General features: G+C 37.4%; 1 protein-coding gene across 1 annotated transcript in view; it reads left to right on the top strand.

The window, feature by feature from the left end:
* The first annotated feature begins 3,057 nt into the window (after positions 1-3,057).
* Positions 3,058-19,080, top strand: part of LOC100469973 (alpha-2-macroglobulin) — a 39,632-nt gene continuing 23,609 nt past the window's right edge. Inside the window, 13 exon segments of the mRNA XM_034645615.1 lie at positions 3,058-3,276; positions 5,558-5,741; positions 6,782-6,941; positions 7,127-7,179; positions 9,278-9,298; positions 9,573-9,741; positions 10,369-10,453; positions 11,796-11,916; positions 12,867-12,981; positions 13,131-13,240; positions 16,100-16,261; positions 17,757-17,984; positions 18,235-18,298. Of these exon segments, the coding sequence (XP_034501506.1) occupies positions 3,191-3,276; positions 5,558-5,741; positions 6,782-6,941; positions 7,127-7,179; positions 9,278-9,298; positions 9,573-9,741; positions 10,369-10,453; positions 11,796-11,916; positions 12,867-12,981; positions 13,131-13,240; positions 16,100-16,261; positions 17,757-17,984; positions 18,235-18,298 (1,558 nt within the window). The 5' untranslated portion in view covers positions 3,058-3,190.

Here is a 19,080-nt window from a genome sequence, read left to right as displayed (position 1 = left end):
AGGGGGGGGGGGGGGGGCAGAGGGAGAGGGAGAGAGAATCCCAAGCAGACTCCATGTCCAGTGCAGAGCCCGACGTGGGGCTCCATCTCATGACCCTGAGATCATGACCTGAGCTGAAATCAAGAGTGGGACACTTAACCAACTGAGTCACCCAGATGACCCTACAAGAACCTTCTAAAACCAGACTCTGTATCTTCCCAGGCCTCAGCCCTTCTTCTGTCCTTCATTCCCACTCTGTATTTCCTCTGTTTCATTTCATCAGGTAAAGGCAACACAATTCACTCCATGACCAGCCAGGAAAATTGAAAGGCTCCTTCCATCACATTCACATATTCACTGTGTAATATAATTCTACCTCTTAAATATGATATAAATCTATCCGTCTTCTTCTAATGTGATTATGAATGCCCTAGTTCAAAAATACCATCATCTCTCACCTATATAATTGTATCAGTTCCCAAATTGGCCTCTCTGGCTCCTGGATGGTCTCCTTTCAGTCAGTCTTCCAAATTTCAATAAAAGTGATCTTTATGAGAAACAAAGCCAGAGAAGCGACTCCACTGATCACTCCCCAATCACCTTAATAAGTCCAACAAGTTCCTTTTTGATTTGAGGCCAGCTTGCTTTACCACTTTTCTGAACACATGGGCATTTTTTTTCTCTACCAAGTACTTTTCATTTCACTGAATATGTCATGAATATTCTCACATCCTGAGCCTTTGTATAAATCATTCCTTATGTGCTTAGAAAGCATTTTTAATCTCCTTCTTTCCTTTGGCTAAACACTATTCATACTTCAGACCTTGATTAAAATTTTGCTTTGCCATAGATTTCCTTTCCAAAGCCCAAGAGTGAATTATGTGCCCCTCTTATGTGCCCCCACAGCATCCTGAAAACTCGATAATAATGTTTGGCTACCGAAAGGATGAGATCATGCCATTTGAGACAGCATGAATGGACCTTGAAGGTATTATGCTAAGTGAAATAAGCGAGACTGAGAAAGACAAATACCATATGATTTCACTCGTAAGTGGAATCTTTAAAAAATGTATAGAAAATAAAAAGAAGAATCAGACCTATAAATACAGAGAATAAACTATATTCTCCCCACCAGTGGGAGCTGGGGAGGGCGTGATGGGCAAAATGGGTGAAGGGGAGTGGGAGGTACAGGCTTCCAGGTATGAAATTAATAAGTCACGGGAATAAAAGGCACAGCATAAGGAATATCATCGATGATACTGGATAGCAATGTATATGGACAGATGGTAGCGACACTTGTAGTGGACACAGCATAATGTATAATGTATAAATTGTGACTACGTTGTACACCTGAAACCAATGTAATAGGATACACAACTATACTCAAAAAGTAAATAGATAAGTAACATTCCATAAACGCCCATGTGCAAAAGATATTTCTAAGAGTGCTAGGTGCTTGAAAGAATCAGTAGAGCGCTGTCTCTGTCTACACATTGCTCAGCAGTGTGTGCACTGTGTGACACACTCCTAAAAGAAACATGCACTATTGTTGGTAACAGTGGTATCTGAGTGAATTAAACCATACCTTCGATTTTAGTAAAACACTGTATTTAGCGCTTTGTGCTGCATGTTATACACTCCATATAGGAACACGTCCAAAAGGTGATCCTGACAATGCTGGTTTCATGAATGATTCAGTGCACTGTTATTCCCAGATAAAAAGACACAATATAAAAAAGAACCAATCACAGTTGAAGAATGAAATAACCAATAAAAACACACGAGAGGAAACCAAGAGTAGATCAGGAGATGCAGAAAAACATATCAGAGATCTGGAAGACGGTAATAATAGAAAGCACCCAAGCTGAAGAACAAAAAAGAAAAGAATTTTTATTTTTTATTTTTTCTAAAGATTTTACTTATTTATTTGGGAAAGAGAGCAAAAGGGAGAGAATGAGAGAGAGAGAGAGAGAGAGAGAGAAGCACTGAGCAGAGCTGACTTGGGGCTCGATCCCAGGACCCTGACATAATGACCTGAACCAAAGACAGGTGCTTAATTGACTGAGCCACCCAGGCGCCCCAGGAAAATAATTTTTAAAATGAGGATAAGCTGAGGAATATTTTGGACAGGATCAAGCAAATGAACATTTATATTTTAGGGGTCCAAATAAATAATAATAATGTTTGCCTACTGTATTTTTATTGCTTGCTTATTTGTCTGCTTTCACACCCATAGAACATAAGACCTTTCAGTGCATACCAGTTTCTACATATTTGACCACTCCATCTCCATAATTTTGCATGATATGTAGCCTTATTAGGCTCAATAAATACTTATAAAACAACCGGATGGATGGATGGATGGATGGATGAAATAGCTTATTTGATTAAAGATTGTTGAGGACTAGCATGTTTAGAAGGCTGTAACAAAATTTGTTTGTATAACAGATGATAAATTGGGTTCTTTGTTATGCACAGTAGGTCAAAGCTTTTTTCTTTTCTTTTCTTTTTTTTTTTTTTTGAAGTCATGCTACTTCTCTTTTCATCTTTTCACTTTCTTAATACAGGAAAATATTTTCTATTATCATTCTTCCAGGGTCTGGCTCTTCATCCACAATCCAGTAATATCCTTAAGGTCAAAAACCTATTAGTGTAATCCAATACCTTTCCATAGGGAACTATTGAATTCTGAAAGTGCTTCAACATTTGAGTAGGCATATCTAAAGGAGGACTTGAAGGGACGCTGACTTGAAGTGAAATAGCTATTTTGAGCCTGTCCAGAGTTGCTTAAATTGTAGCTTCCCTTGCCAGCTATTCAGGCAAGAGATGTGAGGAAAGCCATAAAAGGAGCAGTGGGGAAGTGGACCGAGGGGGGAAGAGAGAGAAGGGGTTGAAAAGCCGATTAGCTGCTTTACAGTAAAACCCAGAGAAAGTGAGCACTAACGGGAAGGTGGATTTTATCCTTCCAGGAATTCTATTCAGCCCCCCCCGAAAATAACCTTCACTGTAATTAGGCCCCTGAGAGCAATGACCCTTTCAGAGAACGTTCAGAAACCTCTACTTTGTTTAGACACTATGTGTGGGTGGAACTTCCTGTTTGCACCGGGAGCAGCTTAAAGCCTAGTTGCTCTGAGGAACGTTTGGGACCAGACCAGTTGCAGGGAGCAGGGTCAATACAGTCTGGTCTCCTCGGGGACCTTCTCCCTGCAGCATGGGGAAGAACAAACTCTTTCATCCAAATCTTATTCTCCTCCTCCTGGTCTTCCTGCCTGCAGATGCCTCAGTTTCTGGAAAACCGTGAGTTTCATAGAGAACATGAAGAATCCTTTCCCTAAGAGAGAATCCTTTGATTCTCATTTAGAGGATTCATTTATCTTTCCCACAAAACTTTCACCTTCTTATCTCTAAGGTCTCTTCCAATGAAGAGATTTCATAAATCTGGTTTATTCTTTCTTTACTTATTTTGTTTGTTTGTTTTTCTTTTTTTATTATAATAATTTTTTTATTTTATTATGTCACCATACAGTACATCCCTGGTTTTTGATGTAAAGTTCGATGATTCATTAGTTGCATATAACACCCAGTGATTTCTTTACTTATTCTTAAATATTTTTCTCCAACTCTGAATCTCTGACCTTCTAAATTTTCTGGGGATATACAAAGACTTTCTAAGGGGCATTGGTAATTGATACTTTTACAGATCCTCAGATTGATTTGCTGGAGACCATGCTATTTATCCTTTCTTACTTCTCCTTTCTTAAATGCCCGTCTTCTACTTTATAAAAGAAAGACAAACCTCTCCCTCAACCAGATGTTACCATGGAGCATTGTCCTGGACTATAAAAATCTGTAGGGTGGAATAATTTGAAATACTGATAAAGGAAAAATTTGAAATACTGATGCTGATTTTGAGAAAGCAAAGGATTCTAACAATGGGGGAGAAAATTCTTTTGCACATTATGTGGTGATGAATTCTTTGTTTCAACAAAGTTAAAAGGAGCTCTAAAGGAAACACCAGCTGATAGATGATTAGAAGCAATTCTTGATAATACTGGGTGATTTTTGGTACCTAATGCAGAAGGAGTTGCAAGAACTGGTAACAATGATATAATTGTTTTATCTGTATTTTATTCACTTTATGTAAACAATTTTTCATGGTAGTCATGTCCATACAAACTAAAAATAGTTACAGAATTAATATCAAGCTTTGTTCAATTCTTACAATTAAGGAATATCCATCCATGGATACACAAAAACAGCTCATGTTCTTATTAAAGATGCATTTCAAAAATATTTTTATTTTATTTCTAATATGTGTGAATATTGTAATACATTTATTTTGCTTTGATCAGTTATAGACTTGAAAATAATTCAGTCCAGAAGAAAATGTTTAACAGCTTTATAGTCACATAAAAAGTTAAAGTTAAATTAAGCATCCATATATAATATTACATATATATGAGTATATGTCTGTATATATACACATATGTATAGTTAATAAAGAAGCAAGAGTTATCCATAAAAATATTTTGAGGATAAACTTCTATGTAGTAAGTGGCATGTTAATTCAAGTTTAAGGAGGAGAAAAAGGAAAGATGTTAAATTTCTGATCATTACAAAAAGAACCTTTGGTGTGTTTTTTAAGTAGGTCATACTGGGTATATTATCACTATGATATTTAAGAATCCATCAAAAACTTATAGAAGACTAAGTTTTAATTTAAAATATCATCAAAAATAATATCTTTTGCTATTATTTGTGATACAAATATCGACGTTTACTTGAAAATATGTAGGGAATTCATACTGTCTATAAATTATTTTAGGAATTCTGTGAGCAAAAATGTTTGAAAACTACATAGTCAATAAAATTATATAATGAGGGTATTGGCAAAGTTTCTGTTCTGCTCATGAGTTACCAAAAGCCAAAATTCCATCACTAGAAAGCCATTTTTGGGTGGAACCGTTGTCTAGCCGTGAGTTGAAAGGCAAATATTTAAAATGCAAACAGCCAGGGTTAGGTAACATGAAGATTTCATTAGTTACTTACTACAACTGAGACTTTAAACTAATGACTCACTTTCTTTGAGCCTCAGATTCCATATCTGTAAAGTGGAAGCAAGTGTCTGCCATACCATTTTCACAGGGTTGTTGAATATGCATATCCAATGAAATACTGTTTATTGCGTGATTTTTGTAGTGTCTCTCCTGAGACTTTGCTTGCTTTTTACAGCAATCCTAGTGTAAAATAGATTTACAACATGAATAAACATAATTAGCATATTTTTTATTTGAATTCAGATGTTCGCATATTGTGTTCCTTAAAGTGAGGTATCCTTGAAATTTTCATCTATTTAAAGCTCTCTTCCAGCAAAATGTTCACTGTCATGGCACTGATGATGGAACAGGGAATAATTCTCATGCATGCCATTCAACAGCAGAGATCAATGTCATGTTCTTCAATATATCCTCTCTTGATATCAAACTAATGATAGTAACAATCATTGTGATGGAAAATAGTGCTGGTGATAACACCTTTCCTCTTACACTCTCCTCTAACTGTACTCCCCCATTCCCAGGCAGTACATGGTCCTGGTCCCCTCCCTGCTCCACTCTGAAACCCCTGAGAAGGGCTGCCTTCTTCTGAGCTACCTGAATGAGACAGTGACTTTAAGTGCTTCCTTGGAGTCTCTCAGGGAGAACAGGAGCCTCTTCACTGACCTGGTGGTGGAGAAGGACTTATTCCACTGTGTCTCCTTCACTGTGAGTATGCCTGTTCGACTTCATAAACTTGATTCTACTCATTAGGATTATAGGCATCTAGAATTCAGTCAAGATAAAGCTTTGAGAGCCTTGGAAAGACTTCAGAAAGAAGTGTAAATATAGCAACTATGCATAGAAATTAAGAAGCAGTGCATGAATTTCCAACCATGGGAGAAAAATACTTATAGGCAAATTAAAAATCAACTTAGGGGTGCCTGGGTGGCTCAGTCATTAAGTGTCTGCCTTTGGCTCAGGGCGTGATCCCAGGGTCCTGGGATTGAGCCCCGCATCAGGCTCCTCTGCTGGGAGCCTGTTTCTTCCTCTCCCACTCCCCCTGCTAGTGTTCCCTCTCTCACTGGTTGTCTCTCTCTCTCTCTGTCAAATAAATAAATAAAATCTTTAAAAAAATCAACTTAATAATCAAAGAAAATTTCTATTAGCTGGGAGGGGGAAAGCAGTATACACTAGACAAAAGGAAATTGTTGACTTCTTAAAATTCAAATGGAAAAAATATTAATAAGGCAAACTAGACCAACACATGACATAAGCCTCCAGTGGTGGTCTGACAGGAACACATCAGCCCATATTAAAGAGGGAAAATTGCAGAAATTACCATAAGCAAATATCCACTCTCTCTTCAGAGTGGCCCATATGTAAAATACTTACAGCCTACAGCCAATAAAATATGGTAGCTTCATTTCCCATAGCCTTAAATATGCTTCTACCATGCCCTTTTAGCACAGAACTTCAACTTGGTAAAGTTCATTATATAATTGAATCAAGACTCTATTGGCTGATCTACAAGGAGATGTGAGTCTCACTTATGACCTCTTTTACTGATGTATCTTCATCTTCTGTGCTGTCTCCCCATTTGTAAAATAACAGCAATATTTCCTGTCCGGGCCAACTTCCCCTGATGAAAATGGGGGCAGGGGGGCAGTGAAGTAAAGGGGCCAGATCTCCAGGGATGAGAGGAACAGGTAGTGGAAGAGGAAACTCGCAAGACTAAAAGGGTTCTCTGGGTCTGTCCTATATTTCAGGTCCCAAGATCTCCATCCAATGAGGAAGTCATGTTCCTCACTATCCAAGTGAAAGGACCAACCCAAGAATTCAAGAGGAGGACCACAGTGGTGGTTAAAAACCAAGAGAGTCTGGTCTTTGTCCAGACAGACAAACCCATCTACAAACCAGGGCAGACAGGTACGAAGAGGCCCTACAGTCAGAACACCTCCAAAAAGGAAAGACCTCCTCCCCTGCAACTTCCCTAGTCATAGGCTCTATAGTCCTGGTTCTTTAATGGTTTTTTTTTTGTGTTTTTTTTTTTTTACTGGCTGCTAAGCCTGATTTAAGGTTTCTGGGATTCATGGAAAATATTTCTGTTTCAGTGAAGTTCCGTGTTGTCTCATTGGATGAAAATTTTCACCCCCTGAATGAGTTGGTGAGTCTCCAAATATCTCTCTAGAATCATTATTATCTATGTAAACAATCCGGAAGCCTGTTTTTAGTGCTGTGGGAGCACCAGGGAGAAGAAGAATCTGGTATCACTAGCAGTGATTTCTGGCATTACAATAGTGCCATGATCCTAATTTAAACCAGAATCCTAGGTCAAGAACATAGCTAGCTCTTTCCATCTCGGTACTGGTACCAGGTCAGTTGTCACACAAACTTATGCTTTATAAAGTTTTCGATTAGGCAAATTAGAAAGATATGTTAAATAATAGACATGGCTACACCAAGAAATAACTTAAATTCAAATAACTTCTCAAAGATTTAGAATTTTTCTAAACACACCTACGAGAACTTCTTCTATCAAGAAAGAGTGTAATCAGTGTTTGTTCTTTGAGACTAACACCTGATATTTATAAGAAACAACTCTTTCAATTGTAATGCAGACATCAAACCAGAAAGTCTTAATTTTTCTCTCCCAAATCTATTGCTCCACCACATCTTCTTGTCTCAGAGGCAATTCTTTTCTTCTAACTCTTAAAACAAAAGCTTACCATGGGGCTCCTGCGTGGCTCAGTTGGTTAAGCAACCAACTCTTGATTTTGGCTCAGGTCATGATCTCAGGATCTTAGGATTGAGCCTGGTGTCAGGTTCTGTGCTCAGTGGGGAGTCAGCTTGAGGATTTTCCCTCTCCCTCTCCCCCTCTTCCCACTCCCACTCTCTTCTCTCTCCCTCTAAAATAAATAAATAAATCTTTTTTAAAAAAAAAGATTATTGCATAATCCCTGTTTCCTCTCCTTCTCTCATACCCACATCCACTTTATCAGAAAATTATGTTATTTCTATTTCTTATAACCTGAATTGCCACAATCTCATCCTGGCCAATATCACCTCTAAACAAGGCTATTGCAATAACCCTGAAGCTGGTCTTCTAGTTTCTACTTCCATTCCTCTATCTAAAATAAACATCTCATCGGTCACTCTAGCAGCCTTACCCTGCTTCATTTTTTCTTCTCAGCATTTCACTACCTAATATAATATAAATCAGGTGTGTCTGTACATGTGTGTGTATATATATATATACATGNTATGTTATTTCTATTTCTTATAACCTGAATTGCCACAATCTCATCCTGGCCAATATCACCTCTAAACAAGGCTATTGCAATAACCCTGAAGCTGGTCTTCTAGTTTCTACTTCCATTCCTCTATCTAAAATAAACATCTCATCGGTCACTCTAGCAGCCTTACCCTGCTTCATTTTTTCTTCTCAGCATTTCACTACCTAATATAATATAAATCAGGTGTGTCTGTACATGTGTGTGTATATATATATATACATGTATCATATACATTTTATCTTTGAGACATGATTGATAGCATATCATTGATATAAATCTCAAATAAATACTGAATATCAAGTAAATATTGATATCAAAACATAAATATAAAATATTAAGTGTATATAAAATATGTATCTCTCGAATATATGTATGTGTGTGTATTATGTGTATGCATGTTTCTTATGTACCTGTCCCTATTAGAATGCAAGCTCCATAGGAGCAGATATATTGTTCTTTTGTGCATTGCTATATCCCATCATCTAGAAGGATGCACAGCACATGGGAAGCACTTAATAAATATTAGCTTTTTAATAATGACTAACCATTGATAGTAGAGGAGCTATTCTTCCTCTTTATTCTTAGAACTAAGAATTCTGTGACCATCTCAATATTTGGATCTGAGTATAGTTCTTGTAGTTCTGTTAGTGTTTGTTTCTTAATCTGTAAAATTTCATAACAAAGGAGTGTTCCTCACTAGGATGCTATAAGTATTTAAGTAATGTCAGTAAATCCCATTCTTAATGAATGGCTGTGCACATGGGTATTTGTTGCGATGGCCTAATAAGTTCTTCACATTATTTATTAATTGCTTGAAATAGATTAATTAAAAGTTTTGTAAAATTTAACCTGCATTTTTTTTCTGTTTTACTACAGAGTTATTCTACATAAAGCTGTCTTGCTTATAAATCAGAATTGAGAATATTTGAGAATAATTTTACATTCCTTTATTTCTCTTTTGTCTTTCAGATTCCATTAGTATACATTCAGGTAAGTAACATGAAACTTTCCATCAGCAGAATTAAATAAATTGAGAGAAAATGTTCATATTTGAGAGGTTCTTACGATATACCAGAAACTTGTCATTAAGGGAGGAACCTTTGAGCTCATATAGCGCTAGATGGTTCTAACTCAACTGTCCTGCCCACCCCTCACCGCCGTCTCATTGGTTCTCTTTGTGGATAACACAGGAGTTTCCATAGATTTCCTTTATTGTCTCTAATGCTCTAAGCTCTATTTTAAGTTACAATTACCTTATCCATAGGACCCGAAAGGAAATCGCATCAGCCAATGGCAGAAACTCAAATTAGAGAACGGTCTCAAGCAATTGAGCTTTCCCCTCTCATCCGAGCCCTTTCAGGGCTCCTATAAGGTGGTGGTGCGGAAGGAATCAGGTGGAATAACAGAGCACGCCTTCACCGTGGAGGAATTCGGTATGGATTATAAAAAGTCACAGAGCATTTTTCTTCATATCTAAACTTCTAAGGCCTAGAATTTGAGCTTATTTGGAGTCCTTCTATTTCCTGTGTGTGAGGTTGAGCTTTGAGTAGAATCAATCATATCTAACTCCAGTGAGACTATCAATGATCTGTGAATAGAACTTCATATAGCTTGGTTATTTTTTGTAATAATTTTTAATCTCAAAAAATATGTAAAACATCCTTGTTTTAGACAAGTCTTCCATAATTCATTAAGGTTACAGTGATCTGCCACAATCCTTCAATCAGAATATCCATTTGAGGGGCACCTGTGTGGCTGTCAGTTAAGTATCTCTCTTGGGCTCAGGTCATGATCCCAGGGTGGTCCCTGCCCAGCGGGGAGTCTGCTTATCCCTCTCCCTCTCCCTTTGCCCCTCCCCCTGCTCATACTCTCTCTCTTTTTCAAATAATTAAATAAAATCTTTTTAAAAAAAGAATATTCATTGATAGTAAGGTGGTTACATTGGAGAGTATAGCTACCTTTTCAGAGCCCTAAAATATTATTAGGGAACTGTTACTGAAAATACTAATTCCGCAAAAGTTGAAAAACAATCTCTAACTTCTTTTATCTCCAATGAACAGTGCTTCCCAAGTTTGAAGTGCAAATAACAATGCCAAGGATAATCACTATCTTGGAAGAAGACGTGAATGTGTCAGTATGTGGCCTGTGAGTTTATATATTTTTAATCTTTTGAGAGAATTATTTAAAGGACACTTACCACTGGGGATATTTTGACTCACTTTTTTTAGGAGCAGTGAGAGCACAAATACTTATAAGTACATGGGATCATCCTATCTCTGGAACCTTCCTCACCTGTTGCTTTTCTATTTTTCATTCTTATTTTCTTTCATGGCCTTACCAGTATTATTATAACTATCATAGGGCAAGCAGCTAGAGAAGTTATATACTAGGATTGATTCTGAAAGTGACAAAGCTGCACACACACACACACACACAAATGGGATTGTGTTGAAGGGTATAGTGACTTTCCCTTCCCCAGGTTGTAGAGGAAATTCTGTCATCAACAGGTGATTTACCTGACCTTGCATGCATAGTGGAAAAACAGCTTACATTCAGAATTTGTAGAGATAGGCATATTACCAAAATCTCAGCTGAGTCATTGGTCTACCTAAGGCATGTCACATACCTCTCAGCACTACCATTTTTACTGATGAGATTGGACATGATCTCTCATTTTTGTCCTTTCCAACCTTGAAAATTCATGTTCCTAAAATCTTAGGCTCCCATCTCCAGTAGTCCAGGGGTAGCACTAGCAAAAAGCAGTAACAGAAAGCAGCACTAGCACTGAAGAAACCAGCCCTGCCTAAAGACCACACGTGCAATGCACCCATAATTCAGCTGGGTCCCTGCACTGTCTCAGAGCAATCACCATCGAGTTCCTGTTCCCACATAACATGTGAGCCAATACTCTTGCAAATAAAGATACAGAGAATATTTTAGATAGGAAAGGAAACAAATGCCCTTGAAAACACATCAACCATCAATGACATAAATGTACATATGGCACAACCCCATTGTTATAGAAAATAGACAAGTTAAATTCCGTATAAATAGAGAGAGCTACACACCGGAAGAGGATAATGGAAGGAAACACCAATGTATTAATAGTTTGTATTCCTAGGTAGAATTGAGGGCATTTTCTCTCTCTCATTTTCGTTTTGTTGGTACTGTGTTTTTTTTTTCTTTTAAGAACAGGTGTAGCTTTTTGATAATAAGAAATACATTTTTTAAAGATGAAATTAAAAATAAAAAATTAAGGGAAAAAAGATATGACCAAAGACTGTAGTCAATTTCAGCATGAGGCACTGGAGATATTTTAAAAAGGGTCATAACTTAGCTTACTTGCTCTCAACACTGTGAGAGCCCTGCAGAGATTAGAGAGAAGTACAGAGGGTAAACATACTATCGCTAAAGGAGGAATAGAAATAGGTAGAAACTGGGGATGTTCAATGTCTGCTTTGATTCATTTGGCAATGTTTTATGACAGATACACATATGGGAAGCCTGTCCCAGGACATATGACTATGAGAGTGTGCAGAAAGTACAGTAACCCTTCTAACTGCCATAGTGGAGAGTCACAGGCCATCTGTGAGAAATTCAGTCACCAGGTAGGTGGAAAACTGTTCCTTCTAGGGACTAACAATGGAGACATTGTTGATAATCAGTGAATTACAACATGGTGCTAATTCAGGAAGAGAGCAATCTGTAAGAGAATTCTGTATTAGCTACACTAATTTTTAAATATCAGTGATTTAGCACAATAGGAATTATTTAGTTCTTGTAATTGTCCATTGCGGGTGTTCTTGGTTCACCAAGCTCCCAGAAAAATGAAAGTTGAACAATCTCCAATACTTGGAGCTACCTTGGGCATCTGCTTGGATGAAGGAAGAAAAAAAAACATTACACCTGTTCATCACTTTGGCTGGGAAGGGTATAGGTTTTGCCTTCATTCATTGAGCAAGAACTTGTCACATGGCCCCTCCTAGGTGTCAGGGAGGTAGGAAACACAGTCTCCAGATGGGCAGCCCCTTCCCAGCAACAGTTGTATACTATGGAAGGGGAGCTCAGTTTTGGTGAAAAGTTAGCTCCCTGCTACAGTAGGATTACCCACAAATTTTTTTTTAAAGATTTTATTTATTTATTCAACAGAGATAGAGACAGCCAGTGAGAGAGGGAACACAAGCAGGGGGAGTGGGAGAGGAAGAAGCAGGCTCATAGCAGAGGAGCCTGATGTGGGGCTCGATCCCACAACGCCGGGATCACGCCCTGAGCCGAAGGCAGTCTCTTAACTGCTGTGCCACCCAGGCGCCCCTACCCACAAATTTTTAAGGCATTTCAATCTCAATAACTCTAGGTAATATCAGATACTAAGAAATATATCTATTATAAACCAGATACTATTATGAAATGCAATCATAAGTAATCCCTAGAGAATATTTACTGTGTTCTTATTATAGAAAATCCCTGGGTTATATGCACCAAAAAAAATCCCACTAGATTAATCGACCACTGATCTGTCCAGTGTTATGTTTTCGTATTTTATTTTATCCCCTCCTAGTTAAACAGCCAGGGCTGCTTCACTCAGCAAGTAAAAACCAAGATCTTCCAGATGAAGAGACAAGGGTATGAAATGAAACTCGAAGCGGAGGCCAAGATCCAAGAAGAAGGAACAGGTTTGCGTACCACGTGGGTAGGGAGAAAAAACAATGAACATGGATTTATTCCCTTTGCCGAGCTGTGAACTGAAAAGGATGTACTAGCGTAAGAAGTTCAGGGAGATCATCCTTCCAAAAAAAACTTTTTTTCTTTTTCTTTTTTCCAGAGGTAGAATTAACTGGAAAACGATCCACTGAAATAACAAGAACCATAACCAAAGTCTCATTCGTGAAAGTGGACCCATACTTTAGACAAGGGATCCCCTTCTTTGGGCAGGTGAAGTATTTTCTAAGTCACAAATCAAATTGTGTACTATCACTTAATAAGCCCATCATATTCTGCTAAACTCAGACCTGGTTTATTATCTATTGATTAGTATAAAATCAGACGTATAAAACCACATAAAAATAAATCTGTCCCCCTGTAAATGGATATATGAAATCTACAAAATCATTCTAAAGCACCATCAAAATTAGAAGTGGTTTTTTTTTTTTCCACCTTTGGAACGGCATTGTGTGATATCACTCAATCTTTTCTTGGTTTACCAGTAGTCTCAGATTTTTATATTTTCTCACAAGAATCTCAAAATTCATGGTGGCCACTTACATTATCCTTCAAACACTAACTTTGTATGGAAATAAGTGGATAGGTGGCTTTCATTCTTATTTTGAAGTATAGAAGAGTCTACTGTACCTAGAGATCCTTTCATGGATATTATAATTACATTATTTTCTCTATAATAGCAAGAGTATATTTTTTAAAAGCAGTGCACATAAGGGTAAAATACTGCTATTTAAGGCTTCCAGATTTTAAAAATATAAATTTTTTCATGTACCTATAAAATATCTTGTATTGTTATTTTTTCTATTATAAACAGATGTGCAAATGGATCTTTCTGACTGCAGAAGTCTGAGACAGCATTTGTATGTCCATCAGTGTGTAATTATTGTGTATCATATTCTTTTTTTTTTAAGATTTTATTTATTTATTCGATAGAGATAGAGACAGCCAGTGAGAAAGGAACACAAGCAGGGGGAGTGGGAGAGGAAGAAGCAGGCTCATAGCGGAGGAGCCTGATGTGGGGCTCGATCCCAGAATGCCGGGATCATGCCCTGAGCCGAAGGCAGACGCTTAACCGCTGTGCCACCCAGGCACACCTTTGTATCATATTCTTAATGGAAATGTTATGAGGTTTCAGGTGTGGAGACTGTAAAACAGAGAGGGAGTAGACCCCACTAAGGAGGGATGGAGTACATTTTAGAATGTTTTGATTATGTTATGACAGCAAAAGATTTGAAAAACTTTAGTCACTTCCTAAAATGAATAGTCCATTTATTTTTAATTTCTCAGAGGTATATTATACTTCTTTGATATTTCATTCCTGCTAAATAACTACCCCATCAGTCAAAAGACTCTTTCATCAAAAGAGAATCAGAATTTTGTACCTATTCTTGTCTTTGTACGTGCAGCCAATATATTTCATTGGCAAACTCAGATTTTATTAATCAATTACAAATATGGATCCAAGTCTTCCAGTTGTCCTTCCTTCCAGCAGAAGTAGCTTCTACTGAAAAAGAATCATCATTTTTGCAATCAGAATTGGACTACTCATCTACTAAGTTCAGTATTAGCAGTAATTTGATGTTAGGTCCCTGTGTAATACTGTATGATTCTCATCAATTTTGCATTTTTCACATAGGAAGTACCTCATGATATCTGCCTACTTTCCAAAAGTTTGAAAGTCTAGATTGAGAAGCAGATGTATAAAAAACAACTAGAAAAGTACACAGGGTAATGCATTAGCAACTGTTAACTTGTGAAGTTATTATACTTCAGAACACTAATGCATCGGAAGTTAAGGGTTGGCCACAAAATAAGTGTTTGGGGCTCGATGAAATTTGGCTAAGGGGTTAAAAATTTTCATTATTCTCCGACACTCGTGCGCTGTGACTCTCCAAGGGTTCTAGATAGTACATGGCATTTCCCAAATATCCACAGAATACTTTTTTCACGTCACCCCTATCATCAGCTCCGTGATTCTCTATCCTTCACACTGCTTTATTTTTTTAAGTGTTCATTTTTATGATTAAAGGGACTACCTGGTTATTATTATTAATAATAATTTTTTATTATGTTAGTCATCATACAGTACATCCCTGGTTTTTGATGTAAAGTTCCATGATTCATTAGTTGTGTATAACACCCAATGCACCATGCAATACGTGCCCCTCCTTACTACCCATCACCAGCCTATCCCAATCCCCCATNATTATGTTAGTCATCATACAGTACATCCCTGGTTTTTGATGTAAAGTTCCATGATTCATTAGTTGTGTATAATACCCAATGCACCATGCAATACGTGCCCCTCCTTACTACCCATCACCAGCCTATCCCAATCCCCCACCCACCTCCCCTCTGAAGCCCTCAGTTTGTTTCTCAGAATCCATAGTCTCTCATGCTTCATTCCCCCTTCTGATTACCCCCCTTTCTTTATCCCTTTCTTCTCCTACCGATCTTCCAAGTTCTTATATTCCATAGATGAGAGAAACCATATGATAATTGTCTTTCTCTGCTTGACTTATTTCACTTAGCATTATCTCCTCCAGTGCCGTCCATGTTGCAGCAAATGTTGAAAAATCATTCTTTTTGATCACACTGCTTTATTTTGTTTTGTTTTTTGTTTTATTTTATTTTATTTTATTTTATTTTATTTTATTTTATTTTATTTTATTTTATGGGGAGGGAGGGGGCAGAAAGAGATGGAGAAAGAGAATCCTAAGCAGGCTCCGCACCCAGTGCAGAGCCCAATGTGGGGCTCAATCCCACAACCCTGAGATCAACCTGAGCCAAAATCAAGAATCGGATGTTTAACCGACTGAGCCACCCATGCACCCCCACAATGCTTTATTTTTTGTCTTAGGGCTGATTACTACTAAATAAACATGTATCATTTATGCATTTATTTAATATCTATCTCTTTTCTGTGATGGCAGGAACTTTGTTCACTGTTGTAGCCTCAATGTCTGGAACCATGTCCAACATACAGGACCTAATAAATATTTGTGATAAAATGAATGTTTGGTGACTACTGGGTATTAACCATAGAACTGATACACAGATTTTAATCTTCAGGTGCAACTATTGGATGGGAAAGGTGTCCCCATGCCAAATGAACTTGTCTTCATCACAGCAAATGAAGCTAACTATAATTCCAATGCTACCACAGATGAGCATGGCCTGGTTCAGTTCTCTATCAACACCACCAACATTATGGGTACCTCTCTCACTGTCAGGGTAAGTTTGAAGAGATGTTACCAATGACATGAAGTAGCCTTGGAAATAAGGTTTCAACCTAACCTAAAAGTGATGAAATTTCCAAGTTGTACTTAGTCCTATGGAAATGGAAAATAAATAAATAAATAAATAAATAATAATAAATTGTAAAGACCTTCAGTTTTCAGGGTGGTGGGTTAAATATGATGTTTAATTTCCTTTTTTAAAAGTTGTGTTATTTTGAAATAAACATAAATAAAAATTTACTTATAAAAATGATAATACATATTAAAGCACTTAGTAAGCTCTCTTTAGCTTGATATTATTATTGTAAAAGTTCAGTTCAACATCACTAGCATTTATTTTCAAGTATCTATACTCTGTATTGTTCTTACTTTATTTTTGTCCTGCTATTCTAATTTTCTCCAGACTTTTGTTATATCCCTATAAATTGCTTTGTATAACATAGAGTTCTCTATTCCTCAGCAGAGATGTAGATATACATTTACATATATATGGTACACAATAAATATTACATAATAATGATGATAAGTAGGATAAGTAATGTATTTTATTGATTCCACTTTAAATAGATGGCACCAAAGCCCATACCTCCTAATAATTAAAAATTGAGGATTCATTCATTTATTCAATCAAGATGAGTTTTCCCTGAAATAAATAATACATTATATTTAAAAAAAAAAAAAAGAACTGTCTTGAATGGTTTCTGTATGCTAGGCAATGTCTTCATCCTGAAAATAAAAATATTATTTTTAAATGCTCCTTCTTTTTGATAATCATTTACCTATTATCACTAGAACATATATTAAAATATAAATAAAGTGTCTTGTTGACACAAGGTTTCATTCATGCCACTTGGGAGGTGAGGATGAGGGTAGAGGAAGCCTGAAAAGAATAAGGAAAAACTTCTACATGGAGAAAAGTTAAAGTACAACCCAAATAGGGCCCATGAACCTTAAGAGTCCAGAACCACAAAAAGCATTAAAAATAATCAGCCTAAGATAGCCCAGGAAAGATGGACTTCAGCTAATTCACCAACTCAACTCTTGAAACAAAGCCGTTGACAGAAAGTGTTCTCAGACCCCTATGGTTGCAATATCACATTTATTCATAATACCTATTTGAAACCCATCATAATTGGGTTTCTGAAATGTAGTTCTTCAGTTTCCGGAGAGCATTTAGTCTCCTTAATGAGGTTCTATAGCTCCAGCGTCTCTGTCTGCACAGGTAAAGTGACCCAAAAAATGTCAAGCAAATTAAACAGAGCAAAAGATGCCTCTATGTATGCTCTTCAGAAATTTAAACACCAGCCCAAGGAGCCTCTGCAGTGTAAAGGTCTGCAATCCAGATAAACACTCTCTCACTTTTTACTCTAGAGCAAAAGCTTTCTAGGTACTAGTTAAGGTAGGACAGTGAACTAATGCAGTTTTGTGAGAACACTGATTCTCTGCGACATATGATCTAGAAAGTAATATTGTTTTTTTAAATTCATTAGGTCAAACACAAGGATTCTAGCCCCTGTTATGGCTACCAGTGGCTGTCGGCAGAGCACGAAGAAGCTGATCACACCGCTAATCTTGTATTCTCCCTAAGCAAGAGTTTTGTCCACCTAGAGCCCATGCCTCGGGAACTGCCCTGCGGTCAAACCCAGACAGTCCAAGCACATTATATTCTGAATGGACGGGTCCTGCAGGAGCTGAAGGAGCTCGTGTTCTATTATCTGGTGAGAAGGAAAGCCACTTCATTGACTCATCCACAGACAAAAGCCCTCTGTGGGGCAAGGAATTATGAAATTCTTTAGACATCATGATTTTGACTTATTATCCGTGTTCCTGTTGAAAGTTCGACTTCTCTTAGGGCTAGTTATTGCCAGCCAGAGCTCAATAAAACAAGCATAACACATGCAGGGCAGGACATGGGGTATAAGATTTCTGTCAGGAAAATCAAATTCCTTTTCCTTTCCTTTTTTGCAGATAATGGCAAAGGGAGGTGTTGTCCGAACTGGGACACACATGCTGCCTGTGGAACAGGGAGATAGTGAGTATTCCCACAATTCCACATTTCGACCCCCCTCTGACATAATCAGCCTTACATTGCAGAAATACCAGAAATAGTTTCAAATAAACAGCAGTGATTTCCATCTGACTCCAATAAATGAGAAGTTGAGAGGAGAAAGAAAGAATGGGTATTTGTTTGTTCGTCCATTTTGCCCTTTATCAAATATTTCTTTTCTTTCCCTTCAGCATCTTCTGTTCAGATTACTTAAAATGTTGAGGTGGTTGTTTTAGAATCTATGCTTATTCCAAATTTTCAAGCCATAAATATTCATGGAGCTTCTTCTCAAAATGGCGTCTTAGAGTTGTTTTAGGAAATGGAGAGAAGGTAAAATTGTGGAATGCTTCCTATATACTAGGTCTTTTGCTGAGTCATTTATATCTTTATATAATATTTCCTTTTTGAAAATAGTTCTGATTTATAAAAAGTTAAATTGGGTACTTCCATCATTGAATTGGACTCTCGCCATGAACAAATATGGAAGAATATAAACCTCTGAAGTTTTCTTCTCTTCTAAGGAGGTTTAAAAGACCACTTATAAGAAGACTGTCCGTCAGCTACTCTTTTGATGCATCTGCATAACACAGAAGCACCATTGTAGGGACGCCTGGGCGGCTCAATCAGTTAAGCTTCTGCCTTCAGCTCAGGTCATGACCCTAGGGTCCTGAGATCAAGCCCCACATCAGACTTCCTGCTCAGCAGGGAGTCTCTTCTCCCTCTGCTTGTCATTCTCTCTCTCTCTCCTTGATAAATAAATAAATAAA

The sequence above is a fragment of the Ailuropoda melanoleuca genome, chromosome 16 (assembly GCF_002007445.2).
Source record: "Ailuropoda melanoleuca isolate Jingjing chromosome 16, ASM200744v2, whole genome shotgun sequence".
NCBI classification, from domain to species: Eukaryota; Metazoa; Chordata; class Mammalia; order Carnivora; family Ursidae; genus Ailuropoda; species Ailuropoda melanoleuca.
This window is presented reverse-complemented; position numbering and strand designations above follow the sequence as displayed.